The sequence below is a fragment of the Pseudochaenichthys georgianus genome, chromosome 15 (genome assembly GCF_902827115.2).
Source record: "Pseudochaenichthys georgianus chromosome 15, fPseGeo1.2, whole genome shotgun sequence".
Taxonomy (NCBI): Eukaryota; Metazoa; Chordata; class Actinopteri; order Perciformes; family Channichthyidae; genus Pseudochaenichthys; species Pseudochaenichthys georgianus.
Genome location: NC_047517.1, coordinates 15,079,065 through 15,105,954, shown reverse-complemented (window position 1 = coordinate 15,105,954; position 26,890 = coordinate 15,079,065). Strand labels below are relative to the sequence as shown.

The following is a 26,890-nucleotide window of genomic DNA, read 5'->3' as shown; positions in this document are numbered from 1 at the left end:
AGAGAGCACGGTATAATTGAACTCCTCTCTCTTATCTCACAGCCGAGAAGGTGTTTGACATTTAACAGGCCTTCTTAGAAGCGCAGATCTTCTTTTTTTTTAAGCAGACAGTCTTGTCGGTCGTCTTCTCATCCTCTCTTTTTCTCTACCGTGCACACATTCTTGTTCTTTGTCTCTTTCTCGTTCCACTTGATAACAAATCCCAGGCTTTTCTGCTGTCAGACATTGTGCCTATGAGAAACGATGTTTTCCTGGCTACATATCTTCCACTGATTCTTGAAATAACATTCTCACAAACTCACACAATTATCATGCAAAATACCTTGCTGCTTGTATCATGCCTGGACCACTTATTTCCCACCCAAACCTGTCATGGCTGTCTGGCGATGGTGATGAGAATGCAGCATGTTGTCTGCTTAAAGAGCTGCGTTTTGGTGGGTGGAGGGAGACTTTGTGCAGGACAATGCAAAAAAGATGGGCGGAGGAACTGATCAACCAGAGCAGCTGTAATAGCTCAGCTATTCCACTCACCTCTTCTGTCTTTTTTATGCTCCCCCTGTCACTATGTCCCTCTCTCCAGATTGGCCAAGGAGGTCAATTGCCAATTTTCCAGTGCTAATGTCTTTATCAGGAAACAATATTAATTTTGGCTAATTAGGACCCGCAGCTAATGAGCGCTTCAGATAATGAGTTCATTTATAATCCATAAACACAAGTGTGGCGTGTTACGGGATGAACAAAAGCTGTAATGGTAGAAGCTGGACATCAGGTTTAGGCAGAGGCGGAACAAACAATCTGAGCAAACACACACACACACACACACACACACACACACACACACACACACACACACACACACACACACACACACACACACACACACACACACACACACACACACACACACACACACACACCACACACACACACACACCACACACACACACACCATCCACTTTAACTCAGTCCCCCTTTCTCTCTTTCTGTCTCACACACACTTCAGACCCTGGCATGTCTGCATTGCAGTCCTCTGCTGGTCATCTTGAGCACATTATCAGCCACGCTTTTTGGACAGTGACCGCCCCGCCTGTCCTGTCTTTCTTTCCCTCTATTTCTCACCTTAGACCGCTGCAACTCATTCATCTTGCCCATTGGAAATAGTGGATCACTCCTGAGATCTGAAACGTGTATATGCAAATGTGAGGGAAGGAAATGGGATAATGAATTGAAAGAGGGACAGAGTAAGGGCAGGAGAATTGAAAGAAAGGTGGAAAAGATGACGGGACTATAGCAGGAAAGGTTAAAGGAGTGAGTGAGAAAAGGACAGGTGCAAGGAAAGAAGCAGGATGATCTGGAAGGGCGCTGGCAGAAGCTGTGGAAGTGATGCACACATGAAGAGATGGGAATAGATATTGGCAGAGGGGGAGATGAGGGTGAGAGGGGCTTCGCAGCAGATGGACATAAGAGAGCGAGAGAGAGATGAGGAAGATGGGGATGCAACAGTGACTCTGCCAATATAGATAAAGTCCAGCTGGCCTTGGCCTGGCCTGGCCAGTCGCTCAGATACACTGAGATGAGCTGCCCCAGACTAAGATCAGACATGCTAGTGAGGCCTCTGGACACAGTGTAATTGCACAACTGTTGCCCTTTATGGACTGGGACTGAGAAAAACCCTATCACAGATATCATCCAGTGGAGATCACCAAGCCTGCATGCCACCACTAAGTCATCTATAAAAAAGGAACAGGAAGTAAAGTAGAGGCGATATTTGTCTAGTAGTGGATCTGAAGACACCACACCTTAGGTGGCAAGTCAGCTTTGATTCAAATTCTGAATGTCATTTGAGGAACATTTCACAAACGTTCAACAATTTGCCACAGTATATCATAATAGATTGTACCAACCATGTTGTGTTGTATGAGCAGTTAGTGTGCTGGTTTAAGATGGCAGCATCTGCTTCTTGAGAACTGCCATGCTTCATCACAGGTGTTTTCCTATCAATTCAAATAAATCCAAGCTGGCCAGTGTTTTGTTTGTGTTTGTCACTTGCCGAAAAAGCAGAGATAAGAAATACACCTGACTACACTGCCGCAGGAACAAAGCACTGCTAAAGAACAATGACAAACTGTTTTCTATGTAAGCATAATGCACATTTAGCACAGCCTATTGTTGCTAGGGACGGTGATTTGTTTAAGAAGCTTTTTTCAATATTGGATGAAATTCTCTTTTTCTTTTAACATCCCCACGGCAAACCATAAATCAAATGCTCTGACCAAAATAAAATCAGGTATACAGTATGTGGATGTACAATCACCTCATTTGGATCACATGAAGTGAGTGGATCATTTCAAAATCTCTTGCAAGTGTTGCTTTAACAGTGATAACTATATGTGAAGTCATGATCTCTTGGAGACAATTCCTGGCAGGACTTGGGGCTGGACAAGACATCTCATGCTGGTCAGGGTGTTTGTAAAACTCAATGCATGCTCCATTTTTTGATAGAGACTGCACTGGACACTTTGTCATGTTTGTATTGTTTTTAACATTTCTGTTTTATCTCAGCAACTACAAAGAGAAAACAAAGTCTGCTTCAAGCAATTTTTCATCACACTAGAATCTAAGAAGGTTTCAAAATAACAAAAGAGAGAGACAATAAGAGGTTTCACTTATAGCAGACATTTATTATTTCCATGTTTTTGGTTCTTCTTTTACATCCATAGTTCACTGTTCTTCACATGCAAAATGTGTATTTCTTTTTTCTCTTATCACTGTTTTAGTGTACTGACTAGTCGGCTCATAGTTTTATTGATGTAATAAAAATGTACAAGCACTGACATTGCCCAGTAGCTATAATCCTTGGCTATTAAATAGAACCTTTGAGTCTGCTGTCTTGTGTTCAGTGAGGGTGATAAATATGGTCTGATTGGTAGCTGTAATATTATCACTAGAAATGAAGTAACGCCGTACATACAGCCTTTTTAATTTATAAGCAGTGTTTTATGAATTTTCAAAGCACATATTTTGAGAGCTTTGTGGGAGGTTTTACTGCGTTTGATGTAACCCCACTTGTAGTTGGTCTGAGTAAAATGTACCAAAGTTGGTGAGAGTTACAGACGTACAGTTAAAATGTCTTTCTTGTCCACAACAGGGACACCACTGCTGATTCTCCAATTCACATTTTTGTTACAGCTATGTTTGTCAAGAGAAGGAGCCTTTGTTTTTATCTGAGGCAATATTTCCAACTGTCCCTTACAACGACAGCCAGGGCTGGAGGTTATCTCTGAGTTGCCACAGCCTCATTCTTGACCTCAGCGCCTGACATTCCCCAACATCTCCATCTCCATCCGCAGGGCCGACAGAAACAACATCAGCCCTTTATTTCAGAAATACTCGGGCCAAGCGATAAACATGTAAACTGGAGAGAAAAGGGGGAAAGGCCAAAAGAGAGAGGCTTTTGTTTCCACTTAAGTGTGTGTGTGGGTTTGTGTGTGTTGCCTCACAATGAAGGTGGCATGTTCCATTACCCGACCATGATTTAGCTTATTCTCAGGTAATAGTCAGCCCTGTGAGGTCAGCGGAGGGCCAGTGCTGGAGAGAGGGGGTGTAGGGAGGGTGAACCAGAGAGGCAAATAACAGAATAAGAATGGAATTAAAAATGGAGGTACTAGCGAAACACGTTGAAAAGAGCAAGACAGAAAGAGAAGGAAAGAATTGGGCAGGCGTTTCAAAGTGCCAGCCTTGACGGACGTTTTGGCATGTTGGCAGGATTGGTGCGGTTTGGGGTGGATGCGTGCGTGTTTGCGGCGGCGTTTGCCTTTGTGACAGGCCAGCCAGGCTCAGCCGTCACTCCTGAAGCCTCAGCAGCACACAGCCCCCTGTCCACTCCTATCAGCGCTGCCTGTGTCCCTCTGTCTGGCCTCCACAAGCAGGACGGAGCGTGACGAGTGGATGGCAAACGCCACAGAGAGAGAGGGCGGGAGGAACAGCAATACAGTGATAGGACGGAATCGAAGATTTGCAAAGAGGAAAGAGCATTCCTGCGTGATCGGAGAGTGAGCGCGGCTGCGTATGAATGTGCAGTGACAGGTCTTCTCCTCACCAATGCGTAGGATGACTGTCCACTAATGTCCCTCACTGTCCTCTGACTTTCGCTATGTGATTGGTTAGTCACAGCCTTGTCAGTAAGTGTTCTCTTCATTTCACCATTTGGCTGTATTAGAAAGCTATTCCTAGGCCACACATGCAAGCATACACATCTTCCTCCTCGGTTCCCTTTGGACTAAACAGCGCTCATAGTATGTGCTGCAAAAGATTGATCCATATGTATGTAGACAGCAGAGTGATTCCAAATGTACCATATTGTCAGTGCTGCAAGACTAACATTTATACATGTTCTCCTTCTATACTCACTTTCATACTTTCCCATTAAAATATACTTTTTTCTAAGTTATTCAACGGTAGTTTCTGACCAATTCATAATTGTGACGCCTGATAGGAAAAGTGTAGTGTCTCCTCCTTCCTAGGAGAACAAATTAAGATGGACTTAAATGTTGTAATCCCCGAAAATCAGTTACATTACACACATTGGTCAAAACGCACACATGAACACACGCTTCAGATCAGGGGTGTCAGAACGAAGTGACGCCAGGGAGCAGTTTGGTATTCGGTGACTTGCTCAAGGACAAGCCAGTAGCTGTAAGTGAACAGTCCACACTCTGTATTTGGTCCGATCGGGACTTGAACCAGCAACCCTTCTGTTCCCAAGCCAAGTCCCTACAGACTGAGCTACTGCTGCTCCTGAAGTCATAGATTGTGTATATTTCTTCACAAGCTAAAAGCACAGTGAGGTCTTTCATTTTTCTTCAAAAACGTTTTGTTTACAACATCTCGTTCCTTCTGGCTTTGTAAATATAACCATGAGCCGTAGGGTCGTTTCTATTGAAGACAGCCATGCACAAGTAGAGTATTCTACAGTGAGGCCAGTGAGCTCACAAACAAGTTACTTGCTTTTCTTCATAAATTAAAATCTATGCCACATTACATCTACATCATCAGTGTGTGCCTGTTGTTGCCTTCATCTATTACATATTTTAAACTTACAAATGTGTAGGTGGTCTTTGTGGGGTATACAGTCTGTTCATTGTAACGCTCTATACGCACACACACACACACACACACACACACACACACACACACACACACACACACACACACACACACACACACACACACACACACACACACACACACACACACACACACACACACACACACACACACACACACACACACACACACACACACACACACACACACACACAGGATGTATGTCTGGGAGGTGTGTATTTCTCTCAGGAATGGCTGAAGTAAAGGCAGAGGGTTCTCCTCCCATCCGTGACAGATTTAGTCATAAATCTGTTGGATTAATACATGGCCTCCCAAGGACTCTTGTGGTGTGTGTTGTTGAAACACAGGAGTCACTTAAAGCCAGACTCCAGGCACTATTTGTCTTCGGCTCTCTTTCCCATCACCGTTATTGATGACACAAACACACATGCTCGTGTACACACACACACACACACACACACACACACACACACACACACACACACACACACACACACACACACACACACACACACACACACACACACACACACACACACACACACACACACACACAACAAAGAGAAGGCCAGTGAAATATAGAAAGGGTAAATGAGAGGAAATGAAAATCGAATTTGGTAAATGTCTTGTTTCAAAGTAGCTATTAAAGGAATTATGTGAAATAAATGAGTCCTTTATATTTACAAATATAACCTCTTTTTCAACGGCAACAGTTGTAATTCACACCCTTTCTTTGATAAGTGAATTGTAAAAATCCGCCGCAGTTTGTGTTGCATTTGTTTATTCATGGCACAAAGGCATGCAAACATAATCCGTGAGCTTTTGCTTTCTTTCCATCTTTTTTTATTGCTAGCTGTCTAATTGACCTCCCTGGGGGAAACACTTTACTGTTGCTCTCCATGGCTGTCTCCATCCTACAGGGAAATAAACGTAGTCTGAATGCATCCTCTCTTCCGCTATTTAAGATGCCCCCTGAACAAATACACCTCTCTTTGTATGGTAATAGAGGTCCAAGCACTCAGTTTCTGGCCACAGTTTATTTCCACCACCAACTGGCTTCCCAGAAGGAGCCCCAATCTCTAGACATTAACGCTGCACACGGCACCGCTGGCAGGGAAAGCGGTGATGAGTTAATTTCTACTCCTCCATCTTATTTCGGAAGACAGAGAAGGTAGTTTAATTTACCGTTTGACTGGAGGTGAGGGTGCAAGATAATGCATGTGCCCCCAAGAGGTTTCTTAAAAGGATGAGACGTTTCAGTCTCATCCTTTTAACAAACATTGTGTCAAGTGACCTGAAAGTGCTTCATATGAGCCAGATTGACTAACACAGGGTGGGGGGGTGGCATACAGTGGTGTGAATGCAGGCTTTTGGTATAAAAGTGCTATTCTAACATATCATAACAAAACAAATAGGCAGCGTATAGTTAGACAATTCAGTCATTAACGGCATTGTTAAGTTCACACCCATCTTGTTTCTTAACATTTGTGTTGTCTGTCGTCAAATGTGCAACTTCTGTCCACCCGGTTTGACTGTTTGTAAAGCATAGTATAAATCACAACCCAAATCAAATAAAACCAAATGATATAGTACATTTTAAGGCGATCATTTTGAATGATTTTACAAAATTGTCACTGGAAGACTGCAGATAATATGAATTTGAATAAAATGTCCGTAAAGTAGTGATACATTTTCTTGCAAATAACGTAGTATGTAACCATCCATGTTTTGTTGTTGTGGCAATTAGACAAAATAACCCCTTACTAGGATATCAAAACACATTTAGAAACCAGTGGAATTTGGACAACAGTTAAAGTGCTCAACTTTTCAAATCTATATTCTTCTTTCTCATTTTATCAAAAGTGGTATTACTGCATGAGTGGGCTATATTCCCTCCCAGTTCATGACCATAGAGATCTTGGAGTGCTGGACTTTAAAGAGACTCATACTCACTTTCTGCAATAGTGCAGAAACAGACCCATGTTGTCATAATGGTGCACAGTCAATTAGCAGTATGCTGTTATAAGTGCCCCCCTGTAGCCCTCTCCCCGTTATCCCACACCTGATCTGATGCTGAAAAGTATACAACAGTGTATCTCAGAGTCACACTCTCATAATCATATCTCTCAAATCTGTGTGACAGATGCGAGGGCTTTCCATTACAGTTTCTGTCCACGGAGAGTACTTTTCAATTCCTCTTAACATGGTAATCCATAAAGTGAAAAATGCTGCACTATAAAGTAAGGAACACAATACAGACAGTGTACTGAATGAGCTCACGCTGCCAGTGAGATGAAGTCAGTGTTTGCCTGTCTGAATTGTTGACGCCAGTGATTGATGCGAGGCTGCATGGCTTCATCTCGGTGTTGCTGATGTGTTTGAAGGCTCTCTTTGTCAGTGCATAGACAGTGGGGTAACATGAGTGGCATCATACTGACTCATCAGCCTCATGATTGGATGACCGTAACCCTGAGGCTCACTGGCCATGACTCAAGAGTCAAGACACTTCATCAAGTATTTATACAAAGCAGGTAAAGATCAAGATTCCCTCTGCCCTGTCCTCCACCGTCACTCATCTTTCTGCTTTGTCTCCAGCTTCATCTTTTGCTATTTGTTGTGCCTTTCGGTAGATGGCACATGGCCCATAAACCCATTGAGCCTCTGTGCACCATAAAATTACAAGCTATAATTCACAACATGCGTGAAATTGCAGTCCTGACAGTGGCTGTCCCACTGAATCAGCGCTGAGATGAACGAGAGGTCCAGAGATGTCACCACCATAATAAACAGGACTTTGGCCTCCAGCCTCTTTCCTTGTCCAGCCTGAGGCCCGAAGGCAGGGCCTCGTCCCGTCCAACACGCGCGACTCCTATCGATCTAGCGGGGATGGATGTCCTCCAGCAGCTGATTTAGCGCCGCCATTGTCCCCATTGCCCGCCCTAAAAGGTTGGGCTGAGTACAACATGCAGCAGCTGTGTATAGGCTAACAAGTCTTCCTACTTTTCTTTCAGTGTCCTGCCTCTTCAGGCTTTATAATTTCTATGTTTTATGGCAGTGGGTTTTTCAGCCCTGTCAAAGTGATGCAACCCATTTTGTCCTACGGCAGAAGACGTCCTCTCACTTTGTAATTTGAATGTGTTTGTTAGTCTTGTGTATCACACTTTGGGCTCCCAAATTATTTTCTCTCCAGCCATTCTCTTAATTTCTAATGAAGTAGCTTTAAACCAAATATTAATTCTCCATTGACCTCTCCAGTTAAATATTCTAGATATAATCCATCGCATCTATATGAGCTCTATAATGTCTGCAATGTACTTGAGCATTGTTTCTCATGCATTCAATTCATTTAGAAAAAAAAATCGGCACAATTAAAGTCTGGGGTTTTAAGAGGCTTAATTGAACTTTGCGTGCATTATTTATCACGCAAGTGTCTTGAATGCTTTCTTTCACTTTTGTTTCTAATCTCTCCGTTGTTCTTTATGTTTAATTTGTTCTGGTTTGACCTTACTGTCTCAACGCAGAAGGAAAAATAGAGGATTCAGTATTAGAGTTTGCGGAAAGAGTAAGAGGTTGAGGGGGACAATAGGAGAGAGAAAGGTGAGGCTGAGAAATGGCTCCTCCAGCCCATCGCTCTTGTCATGGGTGCAGTGTTGCAGAGTAGAGGAGAAGGGGAGGGGCAATGTTAATGTGCACTGTATCATTCATAACTTTAATACTGGCATCACTTGCTGCTAAATAGCATCATTTGTCAAGGAAAGGGCTTGGTGCCACAGTATTACAGATAAGCACTAGAAGGATATCTACACTAAACACACACACACACACACACACACACACACACACACACACACACACACACACACACACACACACACACACACACACACACACACACACACACACACACACACACACACACACACACTTTCCATACTTTTTACAGTACAGACAACTTCTTCAGGACAAACCATTCTTGGTTGTTTTTTTCCCTGTTCCAACATTGAGTTGGATGTGAAAAATATCCAGGCCTTACACAATGTTTCCCCCTGCTTTCGCTTTCTTTGGCCACTAAGCACCTGTGGTGGAACAATAGAATGACTTGAAGGTTGTATAAATAGATTATAGCACCTTAAGCCCCCCTTTCCCTGCCCATTACTTGTTTAAAGTCAACATACTTAATTTAAATGCCTACTACATGCCTAAAAGTTGACTGATCACATATTTGCGTTAAATAACAAGTTGAACAGATTTAATAAAATGCGTTGTTAGTTTGTATAAAGCTTTAAATGTTTTGAATACAATGAAACACAATCCTGGAAATAAATGCAATAGATTTTTGAGTGCAGAACCAAATCATTATCTTACAGGCTAATATACAACTGCACGCTGATTCAGCAGATGTGGACTTATTTTAACCTCCAGTTCAGCTATTCTCTCTATTCTAGATAATATGACCCAGATGCTTAATGGCTTGGTCTCTCTCTTTTTTCCAGAGTTAGGGTTAATCTTCCACAAGACTGTGACTCTCATACATAGTCTTAGTTTCAAATGATTTTGTTATCATCCATTTGTCATCTTTCGCTCGAGTGTGCGTCTCCCCACATGGAGCAGACAATTCATCCACAGTCGAGAGGGCTGGAAGGGGGAGGGAAAAAAATCAGTTATTATTGATGACTGAGGTAAAATGCTCAATTTGCACCGTCTTCAACCAAATTATAACTCATATTGAAAGCAGCTGAATTTGCATAAATCTCATTAGACGCAATGAGAGGAGTTCATAAATCGTTATATTAATTAGTCATTTTTGCCTCCCTTTCATAAGAAAATGCGGTGTATTAATACAACGAGAGGGGTGTGTGATTGTGAAGCCTAATTGGTCGTTTTGTTAAGCGTTTGGTGCGCATGTGACAGGCTTGATTTACTTTGGCTTCACCTCTATTGTCTGACCAAGTAACTGTATGGAGGGAGATGAGCAGTGGCTAGCCGTCCTCTGTGAGGGCCTAAGATATTCTAAAAAATAATATTTGAAAACATAAAAAAAAGTTTTACCAAAATAACTTCATTACATTGTATTTAAAATAACATTTCCAAATAAATAAATCCTTCGAATCTGCCTGTTCAGTTTCTGTTGGAATGTGAAGGGTTAAATGCCGTCTCTGCGAGTTACGGCCCGTCCACACTACAGCGTCGACAGCGTAGACAACTCCAATCTGCCCATTCACTTTTAATGGGGTGACCTCACGTTGCCTCTCTTTGTCGCCGAACTGAATTGTGGGTAGCAGAGCGGTCCGTCTCCGCCGTCTCCGGCGTCAGAAGTTGAACAATGTTCAACTTCTGACGCCGGAGACGCCAGAGTAGCCAGCGCCAGCCAATCAAATCCCGTCAAGCCGTAGCCAATCAAACTGCGTCTAAGCTGGGAGAGATATCCCGCCGTTCATTTCTATATTTCAAAAAAAGTTGGAGGAGAAACTAATTATCGCTGTAGCAAATCACCCGGTTTTGTATGACCAGACCCTCTTCACCTACCGGGATACAAACCGGAGGCACCAGGCAGAGACAGTGGGTGAAACTGGTAGGTTTTCGCCTGTTTGGGGAGTTTATATATATATATATATTGCTCCCATAAAATCCCCGGGGTTTTTGCTTTGTATGTCGGGGGCGGGAGATTCATGTGATTGGTTGTTGGTCGCATTGCTTGAATAAAATCCCCAAGCTCCAGACACGCCCAGCTCCAAGCTTTTTTTGAAGCTGTAGTGTGGACGCTCCGTTACTGTGAAGACGGGAGAGCTTGTTGGACCCTCTCTACATTCACAGAGGGCCCGCTATAGTAACTCAACGAGAGAGTAATGTCAAATGACAGTACAATTGACCAATCGTATCTTCCCTATAAATGGGCGGGCTTTATTTTCGCGGACTTTATGACAAGTTCCGCCCGTTGTGAAGTCTATGGGCCCTTCTCACTTCGGTTAAATGGATTCCTTGCGTCCCTCACTTGCGTAGTTTCCCTGTGACTAGTCCCTCCCACCAGGGAAGCATGGAGAGACGCAAGGAAACCACGAGAAGCAGGGAAATTAGTTTTAAGAGCAATGGGACGTCCTTTCCTCCGGAGCGTCACGTGAAGCAACGTCCGTTTGTGATGACGCTGCACAGCTAATCGTCTGACAGCAGCTCTGTCCCAGTTATTTTCACAAACACCCCCGCCTCTGTTAGTACACATTTACTGACACAAACATTTGTATCATCTGTTGTAGACCCAAATAAATTAAATTAAATAAGAACTCATTCTCAAAAAAGATAAACGCCATTCTTAAAATGTATAGGCCTAAACGAACATTAGTTGGATTCATCTTGATTAGAGTGCACAATAGAAATAAAATAATTGAGAGAAGAAAAAGAGATATGTTATCTATCAAAACCCAGTTAGATTAACATTCATTGGACTGCACACTTTGTTTGTGTGTGTGGATATGTAGCAAATTAACATTTTAATAGCACTTAATGACTGACTGAATGGAAATGACAATAAATGAAAAATGTAATGTAAAACGAAAAAAGCGATCTTGAAAATGTTTCCAAAAAATGAATAAAATGATTTTTGACCACTTTGTTGTTCAGATACAGGGCCGCCCCTCCCTACAGGCCAATCACGCAGGCTGCATGGGGCCCCCGCCTTGCGCAGGGGGCCCCGCCCAGAGTGCCTCAGCTGCTGTGTGCAGTTCTCCGCTCAGTTCTCCGTGCACCCCCCGCGAGAGTGAGAGGTGACAAGGGGAGCACGTCTGTAACCCGACACCGTTGCAATGAATCCACATCTGACCAATCACGGCTTTGATACGGCCACTAGTGCAGGTGAAGAGATGTCGGTGAAAAGACAGTTTCAGTCCGGCGCAAGCAAGAGGGGAAAAAAACAAAACATGGAGAAACTAGAGCGTCACTCGAAGGTGCGTTATTGTATGAGTCAAATGTACAACTTGTGAATGTTGTATAAGTCAAATTGCCAATTGCCATATTAAAACATCAGTTGCAATTCACAACACGAAGAAGGCAGCCTCTGCATAGCATATAGGCTAATGGAGATGCAGTTATTTCCAGCATTCTTTATTTACCATTCATTCAAGTATGTGATGCCTTTTATCTGCTAATGTACAGGAGGAAGAGTGATAAACTGTCTGTCTAGATGGCTTACATAACAGTTACAGTTTGCAGCCTAAAAAACATGGAGCATTTTTTCCCCTTTTATTCATTTTTATGTCAATTTGCACATTTCGTGTTGATGCTCAGCCTCTCCCCTTAACTCCTAACAGTCATCGTCATGTCAACCACAACACAGAGAAATACTGATAGAAATGTGTGTGTAGTTGTTGATACATTGCTGACAGAGGGAACTACATTTGAATACAGATTTAAGAAATATCAGTTTTGAGCATGTCATAAGCATGTTTTATCTTGACTATATTACAACTATATTATAATAAAATAATATAGTATTTATATTATTGAATTGATTATGATTATTATTATTAGTAGAAGTAATTTATTTGCATTAATTATATTTTAATCTTTTTGAGGCTAGTATTTGGCAGGAAATGCAGACGTAGTCACCTGTAAACGCATACTGAACGACATACATGCACATTTACCATTTACCTCACTGTATACAAAAGTAACTGTTGATAATAATAATAAACAGGAATTATATTTGCAATGTAGCCTACTTTGTTTCCAAAAAAATTGTTGTCACTCCTGTCGGTTGGGGGGGGGGGGCTCATCTCACAATGTCGCTTGGGGCCCCAAGTTGGCCAGGGGCGGCCCTGTTCAGATATATCACATATTTGTAATGATACATTAATTGAAACAAAACACGATATAAACTGAGGAGTGACTCCCGTGAGTAGTGCTGCGTACCTGGACTCACATTCAGTTTCAGGTCCGGACTCAAGTCCAGAGGTTCAGGTTCAGGTCCGGACTTATAAGTCCGGGCCTGAACCCATGGCTTGTGTCAAGTTGTGTGAGTAACTAAAGTGAACTTATTGTGAGCTAATTATCAATTGAAAATAAACTCATAATCAACTCAAATTCAAACTCGTCAGGTTTATTGTGCTCCCTTCCAACTTGTGTCTACATTTCTCTACAAAGTACAAATGTAAAAAAAACACTTTTTGCCACTTAGTCTACAAATGACTTATGACGGCAACTACAGTGAACTACTACAAAGTTCAAACATTTATTTAATTTACCAAACTAAAGTAACCAAACAGTCCCTGAGCTGACTGAGCCTAAATCCCTAAAACGTTGCTGAAAGGTAGAGTGTAGAGTAGACTACAGTATACACATTATACTGTTACACACCTACTATACAGTATACACTGTAGTGACTGTACAGTCAGAGTGTACTGTACTGTCTGTACACCATGTCTTTTCTACAACTCTGTGTGTACATTATACAGTACATAATACATACATAGTGATGTACATACTGTTAGAAATTAAAATCAATGTTGATATGGCGTAATTTGAATTAAATACACTATTTAATTTAAATCAATTTTATTCTGAAAAAAACGGAAGTTCACACTAACTTAATACTGAAAATTATTCACTTCCGGTTAGCATTAGCATGTGGCGAAATGCTACGTTTTCAAACCGTGAATCGAAGGTGAAATGACATGTGATGTTGTACACTGAGCACACTGGGATTAGCACTCATTTGACGCTGAATAACGTTTATCAGGGAATGTTTAAATAACCACAGACACTGTGGTGTTAGCTGTTATGCTTTTATTGTGATAGAGCTAACAGGATGTATGAGACCGGGGTGGACACGACTGGTGATGCTACTACGAAATGACATGGAAAGTACAAGACTGAATAAAGTAACCACCATGCTCTAAACCGTCTGTATTACTTTACGCTTACCACGACATGGTGTCAGAACGTGGGCAGCGGTAAAGAGCTAGGTTGAAGTTGGAAAGAGAGTTGTGGAAAGTTAACGTCTGCAAGCGCCGAGATGTTAGACGACGACGGAGCTGCAGCCGCACTGGCTGCACAGCCTCCACAATCTCCCCAGCTACAGGCTAATGCTAACGCTCCTCCGAGCGCTACGTTCACCATCCAACCACCTGAAGCATTCGACTTTGCAAAGCCTCAGGACTGGGAGCGATGGATACGCAGGTTCGAGAGATTCAGACTGGCCAGCAACCTCCATCTTAGCACAGCCATCATCTGATCGCCAGTCATGCTACAGATGTGGAAAGTCCCCTGGTCATGCAAATGCACAGTGCCCAGCCAGAGAGGTGGCATGTCATGCATGTGGAAAGAGAGGTCATTACAGTAAAGTATGTAAATCTACCAAAGCAGTACATGCTGTAGAAACAGAAAGTTGCTATGATGATGACACTCCCTTGTTCCTAGGCTCAGTAGATGCCGGTTTAGACCCATGGTATGCTGATTTGACTATAAGGGACCATAAGGTCAGGTTTAAGATAGACACAGGAGCTGATGTCTCAGTTATTCCAGCCCAGACCTACTATGCCATTGCTGAGAGCAACACACAGTTAGCTAAGCCTGACAGACCACTATTTGGCCCAGGTCGCATGCTTCTATCTGTTTTAGGCAGATACAGAGAGTCACTATGCAAAGGAGAGCAGGTGATACAGGAGGATGTTTACGTTGTCAATGACTTAAACGTAGCCTTGTTAAGCAGACCAGCAAGTGTAAAGCTTAAACTAGTCTACAGAGCAGACAGCATAGACAAGTCAGAGATGGAAGAGTCCTACTCAAAGTTGTGTCAGGGTTTAGGTATGATGCAGCAGCCATACACTATTAAACTCAGGCCAGATGCTATTCCCTATTCCCTGGCCACACCTAGACGGGTCCCCATCCCTCTACTCAACAAAGTGAAAGAGGAGCTCAAAAAAATGGAGGACATTGGGGTCATTTCTAGAGTTGAAGAGCCGACCGACTGGTGTTCGGGCATGGTTCCGGTGCCTACAAAGACTGGCTCAGTGCGCATCTGCGTCGACCTCATCCGCCTCAACGAAGCAGTTCGCAGAGAGAAATACATATTGCCTTCAGTTGAGCAGACAATTGGATCTCTGGCAGGAGCCCAGATCTTCAGCAAGTTAGATGCCAACAGAGGATTTTGGCAGATTCCATTGTGCCCCGAGTCGTCACTGTACACAACGTTCATAACTCCCTTTGGGCGCTTTTACTTTAACAGACTGCACTTCGGCATAGCGTCAGCCCCAGAACATTTTCAGCGGCGCATGTCAATGATTATCGACAGGCTGCAGGGGGTTGTATGTCACATGGGTGATGTCCTCATCTGGGGGAGCGATCAACAGCAGCACAACATCAGACTACACACTGTCCTCAACAAGCTCCAAGACGCCAAGTCAAGTTCCTAGGTCATATTCTGTCAGCTGACGGTGTGCAGCCAGACCCAGACAAGGTAAAGGCTGTCATGTCCATGAGAGAGCCGTCCAACACAGGAGAGGTTCGCAGTTTCCTGGGAATGTTAAACCAGCTGGGAAAATACATTCCAGGTCTAGCCGAAAAGGACAAGCCGCTGAGAGACCTTCTCTCAAAGAAGTATCAGTGGGTCTGGGGCTGTGCACAACAGAAAGCGTTTGACCAGCTGAAAAATGATCTCACATCACCTCCAGTGCTGACACTTTACGACCCCAACAACGAGCTGAAACTGTCTGCGGATGCCTCTTCCTACGGACTGGGTGCGGTCCTCCTACAGAAAGAGGGAGAGCAGTGGAAACCAGTCGCGTACGCATCGCGCTCTATGACAGAGACAGAACAGAGGTACGCCCAGGTAGAGAAGGAGGCGCTAGGATTGACATGGGGGTGCGAGCGTTTTAGAGACTTCCTAATTGGGAGATATTTTGCCATGGAAACTGACCACAAGCCACTTGTCAGCCTGCTAGGTCACCAGGCAGTAACTGAGCTTCCTCCCAGGATCCAGCGGTTTCGATTCAGACTCATGAGGTACAGTTACACAATCTCACACACAACTGGCAAAGCCCTGTTTACAGCCGACACTCTCTCACGCTCACCTGTCAGTCAAAACTCAAGTTCAAAACTGACAGACAACGACTTAATGGAAGACACACACATCTATGTGGATGAAATCATCAATAGCATGCCTGCCAGCTCAACATACATGGCACAACTGAGAGAGCGACTGCAGGAAGACAGTGTTTGCTCGGAGGTCATGTCACACTGTCAGAGAGGATGGCCTGACAGCTCACAGGTCCAGTTAAAGCTTACTGGCCTGATAGAGCTGTACTTACTGTACATAATGGACTCCTGCTCATGGGCTCCAGACTAGTCATTCCCACAGCGATGCGCAACACTGTCCTCGATGCACTACACGAGGGACATCAGGGGATGACCAGGTGCAGAGAGCGGGCCAGAGAGACGGTATGGTGGCCTGGCTTGAGCAGCCAACTAAACGAGCTGGTGAGAAATTGCAAAACATGCATCAAAGAGCGTGGCAATCCTGTGGAGCCATTAATGTCCAGTGAGCTCCCAGAGAGACCATGGCAAAAAGTAGGTTCTGATTTATTCACACTCAACCATGATAACTACCTACTAGTGGACTACTACTCTAGGTATGTAGAGATTGCCAAACTAACTCCCACACGATCTCAGTATGTTATTGTGCATCTCAAATCAATATTCTCTAGACATGGGGTCCCAGAGAATTTTTTTAGTGACAATGGCCCCCAGTACTCCAGTCAACAGTTCAAGGACTTTGCAGTAGCCTACGGGTTCAGACATGTCACTAGTAGTAGCCCTAAGTTCGCTCAGAGTCACGTTCAGACTGTGAAACAGCTGCTAAAGAAAGCTAAGGATCCGTATCTGGCTTTGTTGGCCTATAGAGCTACACCACTTGCTAATGGCTACAGTCCTGCCCAGCTCCTCATGGGCAGGAGACTGCGCACTCCAGTGCCCCAGCATCCCTCTCTACTCACCCCAGAGCTTCCAGACAGCACTGTTGTGGCAGATAAAGAAAGGGAGAGGAGGGTGAAGGACACTGCAAATTTCAACAAAAGGCACCGTGTGAGAGATCTAAGTCAGCTCACACCAGGTCAGCCAGTGTGGATTACAGATACAAAGTCTCAAGGCACAGTGGTTTCGTCACACTCAGCTCCACGTTCCTACATAGTGGACGGGCCTTCAGGCACCATCAGGCGGAACAGACACCATCTTGTCCCTTTTCCAGAGACTGTACCACACACACCTCACACTCCAACACCCAACAAACCACCCCAACCAGGTGAGCCTACACTGGGTTCTCCAGAACGCCCTGAGTCACCAACACAGACTCCCAAGGGGCACACACCTGTCCGTACACACACACACACACAGCCCTACCACTAGGTATGGCAGAGTGGTGGTAAAACCTCACAGACTGGACTTGTGAACTGGGGGGGGGGGGGGGGGGAGACAAATGAGGAAAAAAAGAGGAAAAAAAAAAGACGATGTGAAAAGGGAAGAATGTTGAATAATTTTGTGTTTTGATGTTTAGATCACTTATGCTCACAAAGATATTGCCTGACTCAGTGGTTGTTTTTGTTATTTTTCATGAGAAGCCTTAAGAGTGCAATGTTCTATTTTTGAGTAAATAGCTATGTGATTGTGCAGAAAGAAGTGTGATGACATCTTCTGAGGTTCTTGCAGAGTTTTCAGTTTATCACCTGACTTTGCATTTTCTGAGTCACAGTATATAAATGTGACAGTCTGTTCTGTTTTCTTAAGAAAGGGAGATGTGGTGTTAGCTGTTATGCTTTTATTGGGATAGAGCTAACAGGATGTATGAGACCAGGGGTGGACACGACTGGTGATGCTACTATGAAAAGACATGGAAAGTACAAGCCTGAATAAAGTAACCACCATGCTCTAAACCGTCTGTATTACTTTACGCTTACCACGACAGACACCAACCTGGGCTGACGGGAGATGAGGAGAGCGCCTCCTTTTGCAATTTAATTTGTACACCACCGCATCTTTTGTGTAATTAAATGCTGTTAACTTTTATAAGCTTCCCTTGACTCTTTTCAGTCTCTCCTGCCTTCAGGGAGATTTTAGATGGTTTAGAACAAAAAGGAGAATATACGTAAGTGCTAGTTTTTTTGCGAGTCCAAGTACCGGTTCCCGACGTTCCGGTTTTAACCGGACTTGAACCGAAACTTTTTACAAGTCCAGTACCGGTTCGGCGTACCGGTACGCAGCACTACCCGTGAGGTTCATGTATTTTCTTCACTCCTCTGGGAAACGGCTCTCATGTCAAGAAGCATCAGATCAGTGCATGCACTGCCTCGTCCAATCAGTGAGCGATACACAGTAAGGGGGTGGGGCGAGTGTCTGAGGATTTCATCGGAGGATGGTCTGGTGGTTCCTCGGTTATAGCTCCTCCATTATCGCTCCTCGCTCCTCCGGCAAAAATAAGGCCATTGGGACGCTACTCAAGATGGCGCAGACAAATCAACTTCCGGTGAGACTGAGACCGAGGAGCGAGGAAATGAAAAATAAGAGAAGTGAGAAGGGCCCTATGCAAGTGGTCTACAAGTGGTGCATCCATGGTGCAGTCACGCGCCCCCTAAAACCCGGAAGTAAGCTGCGCTCGGATTCCCGATTCCCTCGACAAAAGAGCAATGGGATTTCTCCATAGGATTTTGGAAGATAGCTTGAAATAAGGTCTGTGGAAAACGAACCTGTTAGATAAATGCACGTTTTGTTCAGCCGGATAATATCCACATGTCTACCCTACTTTTATTATTTTCGAATCATAAATCTAATCTATAGATTTATGATCGATACATTTATGATTAGCATAAGTTCGTTCATGATGGCTCACTTCAGTGATAGTGATGACATTGTTTGCAAAATTATTAACCGAGTCATTTTCAAGATTGAGTTACAATGATAAATTGGAGTGGCAAAGGATCAGCTGCATGACCCGCAAGTGCTTCATCCAAAAGGACAGGAGGATGGACTTTGTGTTTAAGTGATTTGATCATCAAAGTTAGGCCTAAGTCATTTTCAATGTGGGCCGCTGTGCCGACTTAATTCATTTGTAATTGTTACTTGGCTGTGGGTGCCCTGTCATGATAGGTGTTTATATAAATGATGTTGTTTTGTGTGGAGGGTCGCTGTCATTGATGCGTTTTGCACCCCGGGCCGCTGTTTTGATATTCCACTGAAGTATACGGTGTGACGTAATAACAATTTTTTTCGAGGGAAGGGGGGGGGGTCAGAGGGCCTAGGTATGGAAGTCACGGCTCGCCACTGGAGATGAGTGTGTGTGTTTTTGCACCTATTTCTACGGTGGCCCTGAAGTGCAAGACACCACAGCATTTCAGAAAACACTACAGCATTTCACAAAACGCTGCAGCATTTCACAAAACGCCAACAGCATTTCAGAAAACGCCACAGCATTTCACAAAACACAACAGCATTTCACAAAACGCCACAGCATTTCAGAAAACACCACAGCATTTCACAAAACGCCACAGCATTTCACAAAACGCCACAGCATTTCACATTGGACGGAAAGGGTATTCCTTAGGGAGAACACTTCTTGTTTGTGATTGGACAGAGCCAGCCATAGAAGCACTGCTGTGATTGGTTGTTTTTGCTGCCAGTCAAGAAATGACGCTGCGTGATTGGCTCAACACATCAGCCGTTAGCTGTTAGCACACACTCAGAGCTCACAGCTCCTCATATCTGTTCAGAAACAGGACAAAAGTTAAACATATACAAAACACAGACTGTCTATGTCATTTCGAATACAGTCGCTGCTTTATTTATATCTGTATGACGTTGTTGTGAGTGTGAGTGTGGACGGAGCAGCTACAGGTTAGTTTAGCCTGATCGATCCGCCCCACATCGCCCCCTCTCCAGCGTCTTGTTTGAATGACAGGAGTAAACACAGAATTAATGCTTTATTAATTCATGGTTTTTAAGGGGCTTATCTCCATGTAAATACTATGGTAGACCACCCAATATTCGCATCGCTCTAATCGCTCGAGTTTCTCCGCGGCTGTCAGCTGTTTGCTCCTGTCATTCAAGCAAGAGGCGTTGGAGAGGGGGCGGGGCGTATCTCCATGTAAATTCTATGGGAGATACCAACTACAAGAAAATGAACATATTTGACCGTGATTTAATTGTAATACACGTTTCAAAGTGATGCCGAAGTAACAACATACTGATAATGGTTAGTAAAAACCATGAATTAACGCTTTGACAAGTCTGCAGATAAGACGGCAGGCTAAAAGCTTTTAAAATGGGTGTTTTCTGAATGGAATCGGACCCATCAGGCTAAACTAACCTGTTGCTGCTCCGTCCACACTCACAACAACGTCATACAGACATAAATAAAGCAGCGACTGTATTCGCCATGACATAGACAGTCTGTGGTTTGTACATGTGTAACTTTTGTCCAGTTTCTGAACAGATATGAGGAGCTGTGAGCTCTGAGTGTGTGCTAACGGCTGATGTGTTGGGACATATTTCGCTGTCTGGTGTTGACCAATCACGAAGCGTCATTTCTTGACTGGCAGCAAAAACAACCAATAACAGCAGTGCTTCTCTGACTGGCTCTGTCCAATCACAAACAAGAAGTGTTCTCCCTAAAGGAATACCCTTTCCGTCCAATGTGAAATGCTGTGGTGTTTTCTGAAATGCTGTGGTGTTTTCTGAAATGCTGTTGTGTTTTCTGAAATGCTGTGGTGTCTTGCACTTCAGGGCCACCGTATATGGCATATGTGTATGATCTCTGTATGAACTATTGATGTGGTCATATTTGTTCTACTAGGTTCGAAAAGTATAGCTGAAGCATTTCCCAGCATGCATTGTGTGAAGTGAGCATTACAGGGCAATCGCACTGTTATGTTGGTGTTGGGGCAAGTGGGGGTGTCACAACAATATTCACGAAACTGTGTCTCAGCGCTTCTTAACATTTAACCTATTAATGTGTCATACCCAGTTAACGGGAAGAAACTCAGCTAACTGACGATATGAACAATTTTTACCGAAACAAAACACAAGTCTAACGCCAAGCCTCTGAATTAGCACTAAGCGAAAGAGTGCTAATGCACCTAGCACATAACTCACGTTAGCGATCTTTTATACTTCATCGGATCTGCACAAAGAAGATATCATCTGAAAGCTGATATTCCACAGATTCCAATGGTATACGTATCTAGAGATGTCCCGATCCGATCACGTGATCGGGGATCGGAGCCGATCACGTGATTTTCAAAAAATCGGGGATCGGGAGAAAAAAATCGGGGATCGGGATTTTTGTTTTTTATTTTTTTTTTTATAAAATATATTTTTTTAATTTAATGTTACAAAACAAAAATGACCATGTTCACATCTTAAAGTCATCCTGAGGACTTCGTTTTGGTTTAAAATTACACAACATCATGTATGTATTGCTTTCTTTGGGCTTGTTTTCAGACCTGGTTGCTTATTTCTCTGAAATCTGGCAACAGAGTGGGCGCAGTGTCTAATAGTAGCAGTAAGCTAACGAGAGGCTACGTTCAGCTGGTGACTCGAGAGTCGGGACAGAGAAAATGTCAGGAGTTTGGAAGTATTATAAAATTGAAAGCGAAGGCAGTGTAACAGCCAAATGCAATGTTTGCGAGGCAGAGGTTCCGCGTGGTGGAAAGAACAGAGCTACGTTCAACACGACCAATCTAATACGCTACCTGAGAAACCAACACCAACACGACGAGTACACAGCGGCCACTCAGGGAACGGCACTGAAACAACCGACACTTTCAGAGACTTTTAAAAGGAAAGAGAAACTGCCCCAGAACAGTGAAAAGGCCAACACAATAACAGCCAAGATAGCTGAATTCATCGCGTTGGATGACCAGCCGTTATCTGTTACCTTTTTTTTCTCTTAATGCATTGCATAAAGATCGGATCGGGAAAAATCGGTATTGGCAGATTGTCAAAATCAAATGATCGGAATCGGATCGGGAGCAAAAAAAGGTGATGAGGACATCCCTATACGTATCATCGCTGAGCGATCAAAACAACTGCTGGCAAAGACAACACACAACTTCACTTCACTGGGCCAAAACGGCAAATATGTCTTACCTTTGCTGTTGTTCTGATCAAAAGTTGTGTTCAATGGCATTAAAACGCATATACACGCTGCTGAAGGTTAGTCCAATGTCTCTGTCACTTTGAAATGATTACTGATAATCCATCGTAATATTTATGGCAATAAGCCTAGTTTTCAGTTTTCAGAGCGTAACATAGCTTTCGGTTTGGGCAAACTGCGTGCGCATCACTCTCACTCCTCAATGGTACTGTGTATATTCGATTGGCTCTAACGCTTCAAAAGAGGTGTCAATCACCAAAATAGACCAATGGGTTCCAGAGATATGGCAAATACACCCGAATGACCCCAGAGGTGTTTTTTTTTGTTTTTTTGTTGCATAGATCTTGATACAGGGTACTTAATATATGTATATATATTAATATATATTCCTAAAGCTTTTTGTCCACTATCCCATCATTCAAGGGTGGTTTTCACTATAAGTAAGGGGTTTTCTTTGGACGGAAACTATCATTTAAAATGTTTTACTATTGTTGGAGCTATATATCTCTTTATATTATTTAATAGTTTAACATTTATTTTCTTGCTGTTTATAGTGTTTATTATTATCATTTATTTATATGTATTCTTAATTAGCGTCATAAGTTAAAGTAGTTTCTATGCTTTTATTTTGGCTGCATGTTTTGGGCACTGGGTGATTAGAGCACCTGGTGTAATTGTATATATTGGAGACAGGTGGGTTGTGGGAGCCAGAGCACTAGTAGGCAAACGGTTTTTTACCAGGGTTTTTCCAACCACAAGAAAGGAAAGCCATAGGAAAGGCTTAAAGGAACCAACCATAAGAAACCTGTTCATTCTCAATGATATTGGATCATAATAAATGCACAACGGAGAATCTTGTCTGGACCTGGATCATTGCCCTGCGTAAGATCCGCTAACTAGTGCCTCAGCGGCTGTTAAGTTATTTGTTTTAGTTGTATACGATTTTGGCCGCTACAACTATGTTCAATCTGAATTTAATTTAAAATAAAAACATCTATATTGATTCTGACTCTTCTACATCCAACTCACATGTGTATCATTGCTTTGAGAAAAAAGATTATTAATTTTCCCCTTTTAGAAGTGAAGCTATAGTGTTCTTGGAATGTGATTTTCGAGCCTGAGACCTGAAAAACAGGCTCAGGGCTTAACAGGTTAATATTTACATACATATGTTAACAACTTCATAGTTATCTTTACTTAGGATAATTTACTCATGTTTAGTCTAGAAGACAACTGTAAAAGTGTTGTGTATTTACAGGGACTGTTGCAATAACTAAGCAGTGACATGAAGGACTCTCAAGAACTCAGATGCACGATTCTTTCTTGACTTCAAAACTATCTTTTAATATACAAAAGATTTCTCAAAGTAAAAAGGTATTTAGGATCTACTAGGAGGACACTCAAAAGTTCACTAGGTTCGACTAGGTTGCTCAAAGTTACACGAGGAAATACCGACATGGACTTAGTGTTGAGACAAGACGAACCGACAAAAGACAACAGGAAAACAGGGCTACATATACACAACAGTTAATGAGGCACAGGTGCAAACAATTCAGAACAGGAGATCACTATCAAGCTGACAAGTGACACACCACCACAGGAAGTGATGACACCTGAAACGAGAGGACAGAGTCAACATCAAAATAAAACTGCAAGGCCACCAGAATAAACACAAAACAATAAGCTCACAGACTCTAACGCTGAAACCTTACAAGCAGCTTATAAACATCAGATCTTATAACAAAAACATGTTGACAAAAAAGAAATGCCTTGATAGATTTTTGGAGTTTATTTATTGTTATCTTTACTCCAAGAGATGCTGATTTGAAACCGTTGTTACGAAAAGTTTTGGGATTTCCTGTTTCTGCCGGAGAGAGGGGAGTTGGTCACAAAGCTTGCCGCTGTATTTACACCCTCCACCTGAAAGGAGGGAGCTTCATTAAGCTGCGAGTGTGACTACAGACGGAGTTCACTCCATCACAAACGGGGAGTGGGTAGGGTGTGGTTTGGAATTGGGCCTACATTTCACTGTGTGTGACCTACTGTGTAATGCAATTCAACAGGATTTCATTTGAACCCTCCATTTCCATTTTTCTACTTGGATGTTCTTGTAAATGTGTTCTAGCTTTAAGCAGGTGTACATTTTGTGTACATGTATGTTTTCAGTGAGTCAAAGGAGAATATAATTCATATCCATATCCACTGGAGTCCATTATGTGTGACTGATATCAGTACACCCTCCCCTTCAGCCCATTATGATGCCCTGACCAAGCAGTTTCACCCTGGACAGTAATGAGGCTTGTCCTTCTGGGTCGGGGGTCTCCATGCTGTCCTCCATGCCCCTCCTATTCTCCGCCTTGCCCTTCTTGAACATCCGTACAGCATGGAGGGTTAGCCAGCCGAATGGCGCTCCACCTCCAGGCTTGATTAGCGGGCCTGTCTGAACTCTTGTGGCTGAGACGAATGAAGCTGGAGAACCTCTGCAGCTCCAATTAAATACCCTTTTCTCCACTACCCTTGCTCAGGCGTGTCTTTGTATGTGCTGTGTGTGTTTCCATGCAATGTATCCTTAGCTTGCTTTACCCGTGCTTGTTTTCTTAGTGTGCATATACTGGGTCATTTTCAGACACGTAAATGTGAAACGCCTAAAGACACCTAACAATAATGTTTCATTCAATACAAATGCATCAATGACATGTAACATCCGTTAATGTGGCTCAGTAAAAGTATTGGTTGTCAATGGAAACAACTGAATATAAATGTTTTTGCATATTCGCTCTTTAGTGAATACAAGGTCACATCATCATTTGAAAACCACGTGTTCACACTCTGGCCTTAGACCCAGTATGACCTCTGACCCTGTCCTGCAGGTTCCTCGGTGACCCAGCTGAAGGCCTCGGATCCGGAGGGGGAACCTCTTGTGTACGGTGTTTCAGGAGAAGAGGCCATGCGGTATTTCTCTGTGAACAGTGTGACTGGTGTGGTCTGGCTTCGACAGCAGCTCGACCGAGAGGTAAGACCACCACAGCACACGCACAAATGACCAAAGCATTATTCACAAAAAAGGACAAGTTTGGGAAAAAGGAGATGGAAGGTAAATGATCAAATGATGAAAGAGCAGTGAGAAGTGCAATACTCCTGAGCAGGGATGGAAAAGAAAGGGTTTTGAGTTCAGAAAGAAGAATCTTTCTTCTTTTCTGTGCTGCTTTCTTGCACTACATGTCCATGCAATGTTTATGCTGATGTCTGTCTCTGTCTCCACTAGAGCAAGTCAGAGATGCAGGTGGAATTCTCCGTGAGTGACATTCAGGAGGTAAGAGACAGATTTGCTCTGTGATCACAGTTATGACACCTCCCGTCACACCCTGACACCTGCAAATAGCCTGACCCAATGTCACATAGAGACCGTCTCCCTCAACGCGTCTTTCCTTTCAGGCACTTGCTTTCATTCACACACATATTTCTCTCTTTCCCACATGTAATCATTGTGACACCTGTCTAACGCAACACAGTTTACTTACTGAAACATACTGACGTTCAACCTACTCTCCCCCGCGGGTAACCTATCACACACTTTTCCTGTTTTCTTTTACTCGGATTCTTGGCTTGGCATGGCTTTCGTGCACGTTTTCAGTGACTGCTGTCATCCTCACCTATAGAGGAACATTTGGAAACTGTTTAACCAACATGTTTCCTCCCTCAGGTGGTCAAAGACACAGTAAACATTCAGATTGGAGACGTGAACGATAACGCACCAGTCTTCCATGGGCAGCCGTACACCGTCCACATCCCCGAGGTAAGGCTGACAGAAAGTTATGTTAACTTAAGGTGTCCAAGGTAATGCTGTACCAAATCCTCAACAATTCCATGCGACACAGCTTTTTTGAATTCAATATATATTTGACTCAATAATATTCTTATAATATACCCAGTATTTCTGCACGTAGCAGAGACAAATGCTGCAACTTTCTTTCTTTCTTTCACACACACACACACACACACACACACACACACACACACACACACACACACACACACACACACACACACACACCACACACACACACACACACACACACACACACCCACACACACACACACACACACACACACACACACACACACACACACACACACACACACACACACACACACACACACACACACTTTTGTTCCTCAAATTGAGGGTTGACAGACACCAACAGCCTAATTAAAAAACCTCTGGTACAGCCCTTTGTGTTACAAAAATGTGTTGATTAGAGGTCGAGATGCAACTCTTCCTGCATACAACTGAACGGAAAATGTATCATGTGTAGTAGAGTGCTTCTCAAACTTTTTTCAGTAATGTACTCCCTTTGAAACATTTTCTCAGCCAAGTACCCCCTGACCGACCCTGAACATTTTTTTTATAGAAAAAGCCTATATATATATATATATATATATATATATAATTACAATATAGTAATGTTCCATCAGTGTGTGACTTATTAACTCCTTCATGCATGAATTACAACAAACTAGGGATATTTTCATCTTTATGCATGAGAAAAAAAAATGTAAACTGATTTTTAAGTAATATATGTTTAACAAACCAATGAACAAAATGATTTATTATGCAAAAACTATCAAATACAA

The 26,890-nt window shown here is 43.0% G+C and overlaps 1 protein-coding gene across 1 annotated transcript in view; it reads left to right on the top strand.

The window, feature by feature from the left end:
- The window catches only part of cdh23 (cadherin-related 23), a 243,773-nt gene that overhangs the window by 37,244 nt on the left and 179,639 nt on the right, over nt 1-26,890 (top strand). Inside the window, exons 4-6 of the mRNA XM_034100803.1 lie at nt 25,126-25,268; nt 25,521-25,568; nt 25,959-26,051. Coding sequence (XP_033956694.1) covers nt 25,126-25,268; nt 25,521-25,568; nt 25,959-26,051 — 284 coding nt within the window. The remainder of the gene's footprint in view (nt 1-25,125; nt 25,269-25,520; nt 25,569-25,958; nt 26,052-26,890) is intronic.